Source organism: Geotrypetes seraphini, chromosome 11 (assembly GCF_902459505.1).
Source record: "Geotrypetes seraphini chromosome 11, aGeoSer1.1, whole genome shotgun sequence".
NCBI classification, from domain to species: Eukaryota; Metazoa; Chordata; class Amphibia; order Gymnophiona; family Dermophiidae; genus Geotrypetes; species Geotrypetes seraphini.
Window position 1 is genome coordinate 10,327,103 of NC_047094.1, and position 7,219 is coordinate 10,334,321.

At 47.7% G+C, this 7,219-nt stretch overlaps 1 protein-coding gene across 4 annotated transcripts in view; it reads left to right on the forward strand.

The window, feature by feature from the left end:
- Positions 1-7,219, forward strand: part of COPS3 (COP9 signalosome subunit 3) — a 72,131-nt gene extending 64,912 nt beyond the window's left edge. For all 4 annotated transcript variants that reach the window (XM_033914276.1, XM_033914277.1, XM_033914273.1 and 1 more), the window contains one exon: positions 6,883-7,219. Coding sequence is in view for 2 of the 4 variants with exons in the window: in XM_033914277.1 (XP_033770168.1) it covers positions 6,883-6,936 (54 nt within the window). In the remaining 2 variants the exon portion in view is untranslated. The remainder of the gene's footprint in view (positions 1-6,882) is intronic.

The following is a 7,219-nucleotide window of genomic DNA, read 5'->3' on the forward strand; positions in this document are numbered from 1 at the left end:
AGACTCTTCTTAAGTATGATTTTGATGTCTCTGCCTTTGGGGTCCAGGCGGCTGTTTGTGGGGAGCTAGTCGCTCGCGCCGTGTTTCGGTGGGCTGAGCGTGTCCTGGATCGGGAGTCTGATGACTGGTCTCTAGTGGATCAGGAGGTAGCGAAGATTGCGATGGCTGCCTCGTTCCTCTCAGATGCTCTTTATGACTTGGTGCGGATTTCGGCTAAGTCTATGGCATGGCCGCGCGGCGTATTTTGTGGCTGCGCGCTTGGGCGGCGGATTCTGCGTCCAAAGCTAAGTTTACTAAAGTTCCCTTTAGGGGGTCTTTTTGTTTGGAGAGGAATTAGATGAGTTGATTCAGACTCTGACGGACTCGAAGGTGCCCCGTCTGCCTGAGGACCGTGCCCGCCCTGCGTCTAGGTGTGGGGCTGCCCGGGGGCGTTTGCGGGAATTTCGCAAGTATCGCCCGGGGCGTGGGGCGGCTTCTTTCCCGGCTCAGGGTTTTTTCCCGGGGTCGGTTCTTCCAGCGCATGCAGCCCTTTCGGGGGGCCCGTCGGGGGGCAGGGAATCCCTCCGCCGGTTCCCCCGCTTCCCGTCCTGCGCAATGACTCCTTGCCGGCGCCCCCTTTGGTTCCGGTGGGGGCCCGGCTGCGCAAATTTTTCCCCAAATGGGCCGAGATCGCGTCCGATCAGTGGGTCCTTGAGGTGGTGCGGGACGGTTACGCTCTGGAGTTTACCTGCTCTCTGCCGGACCTTTTCCTCGCTTCTCCATGTCAGACTCCATGGAAGACGCAGGCTTTTCGTCAGACCCTTCAGCGTTTGCTAGATCTCGAGGCAGTGGTGCCGGTGTCCCCTACGGAGTGGGGCACCGGCAGGTACTCCATTTACTTTGTGGTGGCCATAAAGGAGGGGACCTTTCGGCCCATCCTGGATGTCTCTCGATCTGACGGAGGCCTACTTGCAGGTTCCAATTCGGGCCTCTCATCAGCACTTCCTTCGCTTTGCGATCTTGGGGCGGCACTTTCAGTTCTGTGCGCTTCCCTTTGGTCTGGCCACGGCTCCTCGGACGTTCACCACGGTAATGGTGGTCGTCGCGGCAGCCTTGCGGTCGGTGGGCATCCTGGTTCTCCCCTACCTGGACGACTGGTTGATTCGGGCAAAGTCGTTGCAGGAGAGCTCCCGGGTTACGGCTCGGGTGGTGGAGTTTCTCCGGTCGCTGGGCTGGGTGGTCAACCTTTCCAAGAGTCGGTTGGTCCCGGCTCAGCGTCTGGAGTGCCTTGGGGTTATGTTCGACATCTCCTTGGGGAAGGTCTTCCTTCCAGAGGCCCGGGTGAGCAAATTGCAATCTCAGATTCGCCTGCTTTTGGCGTCCCGGGGTCCTCGGGCGCGAGATTTCCTCCAAGTCCTGGGGTCAATGGCGGCGTCCCTGGACGTGGTGAGGTGGGCGCGGGCCCACATGCGTCCTCTTCAGTATGCTCTGCTCCGGAGGTGGTCTCCCCGGAGGCAAGATTTGGATGTTCCGGTTCCCCTGCGAGGCTTGGCGCGCTGCAGTCTGCGCTGGTGGCTCCGGACCCCTCACCTGGTTCAGGGGGTGGGTCTGGATCTCCCGCAGTGGACGGTGCTCCTTACGGATGCGAGTCTCCTCGGTTGGGGGGCTCAGTTTATGGGCCACTCAGCTCGGGGCACCTGGTCCGCGGAGGAGGCCTCCTGGTCGATCAACGAGTTGGAGACCAGAGCGGTCAGGCTGGCGCTGTTAGCTTTCCACTCCCTTTTGCTGGGCAAGTCGGTCAGAGTCCTGTCGGACAATGCCACGGCGGTGGCTTATGTCAATCGTCAGGGGGGCACCAAGAGCACTCCTGTGGCGCAGGAGGCGGCTCGGCTCATGGTTTGGGCGGAGTCCCATCTTCTGGACCTCTCGGCTTCTCATATAGCCGGGGTAGAAAATGTTCAGGCAGACTTCCTCAGTCGTCACTTCCTGGATCCAGGAGAGTGGTTTCTCGGCGCCGGAGCGTTTCGGTTGATAGTGCAAGATTGGGGGCAGCCCCTGATGGACCTGATGGCCACGAGTGGCAACGCCAAAGTGCCCCGCTTCTTCAGTCGTCGCAGGGAAGGGCTGGCCGAGGGTCTGGATGCTCTGGTCCAGCCGTGGCCAACGGAGGGGCTGTTGTATGTGTTCCCTCCTTAGCCGCTGGTGGGCAGAGTGCTTCTTCGCATTGTTCACCATCCGGGTTTGGTGGTGCTGGTGGCTCCGGATTGGCCTCGACGTCCGTGGTATGCGGATCTGGTGAGACACCTGGTGGCGGTTCCTCTTCCTCTGCCTCTCTCGGACGACCTTCTGATGCAGGGTCCCATTCCCTTGTTCGACCCGTCTCTCTTCTGTCTTACGGCGTGGCTCTTGAAAGGGGTCGCCTTAGCAAGAAGGGATATTCAGACAAGGTGATCGCTACACTGTTGGGGTCCCGGAGGCTTTCTACCTCTCGGGCTTATGTGCGGGTTTGGCGTCTCTTTGAGGAATGGTGTCGGGCGCGGGGAGTGACCTCTTTTCGCGCTTCTCTGCCTAACATTCTAGAGTTCTTGCAGGATGGCCTGGATAGAGGCCTGGCTTGGTCTTCTCTCCGGGTTCATCTTGCGGCCCTGTCGACCTTTCGAGGGTTGGTGTCAGGTCAGCGTTTATCGGCTCTTCCTGATGTGATTCGGTTTCTGCGGGCGGCCAAGTTGCTTAGGCCTCCCCTACGGCCCTCGGTTCCCTCTTGGGATCTTAATCTGGTTCTCTCTGTTTTGGTGCGCCCGCCTTTCGAGCCCTTGGACGACTGTTCTTTGAAGGACCTTACTTTGAAGGCGGTCTTTTTGGTGGCCATTACTTCTGCTAGGAGTATTTCTGAGCTGCAGGCTTTCTCTTGTAGGGCTCCCTTCTTGGAGTTGTCTAGGGAGCGGGTCGTCTTGCGGCCTGTTCCTTCCTTTCTGCCGAAGGTTGTTTCTCCTTTTCATGTCAATCAATCGGTGGTTCTCCCGGTCTTGGGTGGTCGGGAGGGCTCTTCTGAGCAACGGCAGCTGCGCAAGTTGGATGTCGGTCGGGTCCTTCGCTCTGATGTGCAGCGGACCCAGGAATTCCGGAAGTCCGATCATCTCTTTGTCCTCCTGGCTGGTCTTCGTCGGGGAGCTGGCGCTTCTAAGGCTACTATTGCGCGCTGGATCAAGGAGACGATTGCTTCCGCTTATCTTCTGAAACAGCAGCCTGTTCCGGAGTTTCTCAAGGCTCATTCCACTCGGGGTCAGGCGGCTTCTTGGGCTGAGTCGTCGCTCGTGCCTCCGGTGGATATTTGTAAGGCTGCGGTTTGGTCCTCCTTGTATTCTTTTGTTAGACATTATCGGGTAGATGTTCAGGCGCGTCGGGACGCGGTGTTCGGTGAGCGTGTTCTGGTATCGGCCCTTCGGGGGTCCCGCCCGTGAGAGGGACTGCTTTGGTACGTCCCATTCGTAAAGTTAACCTCTACTGGTCTGGAGAGTGCTAAAGAAGGAGAAATTAGGTTCTTACCTGCTAATTTACTTTCTTTTAGCTTCTCCAGACCAGTAGAGGTCCCCACCCTGTCTGTTGTTGTTGTTGTTGTTGGGGCTGTTTTCGCGGGCAGTTTTTGTTTTTTGCTGCGGGTTCTAGTATTTTTCTAGGGCCGGGGAGAATTAAAGAACAGCGGCTGTGGCTCGGCTGGCTTAGCTGGCGAGCTGTGGGGACATTTTCCTTCGGGTATTTCTCCTCTGCATTTTCCAACAGCATTTGGGTATGGTATTTGTTACTCCTGTTCGGAGTATTGTTTTCTTCCTGTTTTCCAGTTCTTGGTTCTGCTTGGCTATTCGGCAGACTGAGGGAAATAGAGAAGGGAGGATAGTATATACTGTCCCAAAGTTTTGTTTTCAGTCTCCACCTGCTGGTCATGATTAGATATATACCCATTCGTAAAGTTAACCTCTACTGGTCTGGAGAAGCTAAAAGAAAGTAAATTAGCAGGTAAGAACCTAATTTCTCCTTCGTCATCCACCATCTGTAATCATTCTCTTTTTTTCTGATTTAATTTGTCAGAGCTGAAAATCCAAATTTTGCAAAGATAAGAAGATACAAACGGTAACAAAGCCTTGATTGCTTTGTTGCTCAAATTAGGATAATGACTGCATAAAAAATAAAACTAAAATTACTTGTTAGTTTTCAAGGACCAATCACATCAAAGAATGATGCTTGTCTGGGTGGTTTTAGCGCGCACTTAGCGTGTGCTAAAACAAATACTAGGAAGTTCTTTTTTTATCCAACGTGTGGTGGACACCTGGAATGCGCTTCCAAAGGACGTAATAGAGCAGAGTATGGTACTGGGGTTCAAGAAAGGATTGGACAAATTCCTACTGGAAAAGGGGATAGAGGGGTATAGATAGAAGATTACTGCACAGGTCCTGGACCTGTTGGGCCACCACGTGAGCAAACTGTTGGGCACGATGGACCTCGGGTCTGACCCAGCAGAGGCATTTCTTATGTTCTTATGTTGTATCCATATGCACAGATGCTCATAACATTGACAGACTTTTGCATATGTGACGTAAATGTAGTCTAGTGTATACTTTAATAAAATTTTGGAATCTCTTTGTGGCACAGTTTGAGACCCACTGTTTTAGGTGTTCTATAGTTCTGTACTTTTGTATGGAGAGAGACCTTGAAACAATATTTTTTCCAAACAGCTTAAGGTTTATAAAAGGGCCTATAATCCAATTGCATACATTTACAGACAATAGTCAAAACATCTTTTTGCAGTGGACACCTACAGAAATGGCCTTTTCTGAAGAATTTCTCACTATTATAGTAAACCATATAGAGGGAGCATTCAGGTACTGTAAACGTATATTTAAGTTAGTTTAGTCAGGTTGATATAAACCATTGAAGTCCTTGGATCTTATACATGTGCTGGCAACCTGAGCATTTCTACCTCCTATGTAATGTGCTTGAGCCAGAACACTTTTAAACTGAATCTCTACAGCCTGAAGTACAAAGTACTGCAACTAAACCACAGAACTAGTACTATTCCTGGCATCTTTGTAAGTTTTATTGGCTTTGTTGTTGTTTTATTTTCATCTTTATTCATTTTTAATACTTTCAATAAGTAAAAACAGTATAAAAAACATTTTACACTTTAAACATCACTTAATATTTTTACAAGATTCAAACAGATCAATACTTCTCCCCCCCACCCAACCCAACCATTATTATTAAAGTATCTTTTAAATTAACATAAATTATAAAAATGCACTATACATGTCATAACCATAAATTAAGCATTTATAAACATTCGGAAACTATTTATCAATTCCTAAAAATCCCCTCCCTCCCTCCCAATAAAAGATAAGAATTCATTAAAACCTATATTCCACCCTCCCCCCTTGGATGTGCAATTAATATGTCAACAAAAATTAAAACTATAATAATTCTACAAAACACATCAATGGGCCCCATATTAATTTAAATTTTTTTTATATTCCCTGACAAATCAGCATTCATTTTCTCATATTTATATATTAAACATAAATTTGCCCACCAGAATGCAAGGTTAAGACGGTCCCAATTTTTCCAGTTGTGTGTAATCAATTGTACAGCTGTACTTGTCATGATTAAAAAGAGTCATAAGAACATAAGAAGTTGCTTCCACTGGGTCAGACCAGAGGTCCATCGCGCCCAGCAGTCCGCTCCCGCGGCGGCCCATCAGGTCTATGACCTGTGAAGTGGTTCCTGACCATTTTTATAACCTACCTCTGCTTTTATCTGTACCCCTCGTCTTTTATATTTGTCTAAGGGATCTTTTACATGCAACACAGTACCACAAATTACGACTTCATAAGTCAAAGGGATCGCAGATTCTAAAATATTATTATGTCCTCAAATTGACTTCCAAAAAATCAGTATCTTAGGGCAATAAAACAGTAAATGATCCAATGTTCCTATGTCTAGATGACGGTACCAGCATCTATTAGATCTAGAATTATCTAACTTATTCAATCTAACCGGGGTCCAAAAAGAACGATGTAGCAAAAAAAACAAAACAAACAAAACAAGTTTGTTTCATAGATGCTGATGCTGTCCACCTCATCCTCCAAGACCAAATACGTGGCCATCGAGATGCAGAAATATACTGCTTAATCTCATGCTCCCAACTGTCTGTCTCTAAGAGTGTTTTTGGGTCTTTTAATCACAAGTTCAGATATTAATTTATACTACCTGGCGGCTTGATGTCCTAGCATGTCTGTCTGAAAACAGAGGAACTGCAAGCTATAGTAATTTTTCAAATTACACTAATCAGGGAACCCTTTCTGAATAGCCAGCTTCAGTTACAACCATTTATAAAATTGAAATTTTGAAATACCTTTGTTTTTATTAATGTGCTTTAGTATTTTGATTGTTACTGAGTGACAACATACTGCACTATTGATCGGTTCTGATGTCCTTTTGGATTTATTAAATTCTCCACCAAACCCATTTCTCTTGTGTTTTTTGAATATTTCACTTTTGCTTTTAATGTTTTATATATTTGTATTTTTGTAAGCCTTTGTTTTCTAAATAATGGTATAACACAGGGCTTCGCAATCTTTCTGGCTATGATCTCACAATTGCACCTGAATAAAATCCTCTCAACCCCCCCCCCCCCCAGGTGCAGATTGATGCATCTCTGGAAAGTCCCCTAGGTCTTAATCCCAGAGTCAAGTTTTGTGACCTTCATTTGAGGTCCTAACCCAGAGTTTGGGAAGCTCTGGTTTTAAAATGTTCAAATAAATAAATGGGAGACTGTCTGTAAACTGCAACCAGTATTTGGGTGGAAAGGCATTTCCTCTTGTGAGCTAATCCATTTATCTTCTTCCTTTTTAGAGCATGGGCTCCCAAGATGATGATTCAGGAAACAAACCATCCAGTTATTCTTGAACTTAAGCTTACACAATATGTCTTGACCTTTACAATGTAAGCATTTCAAAATGAAGCATCTTTCTGGACTGAAAATCACAAGAACAAGTCCTCAGAGGATAGCAGAAAAAGACTGTTTTGCCTGGACAGTTAATTAAAAAAAAATAAATTACTATTTATGAAGTCTTCTCAGTTCTATATACATTCAAAAGTTAATCTGCACAGAAAGGAAAAACCTCAGATAGTCTGTGGATTTATTTATCTGCAAATAACAATGCATTAAATAACCCAGTGTTTGTTTTAA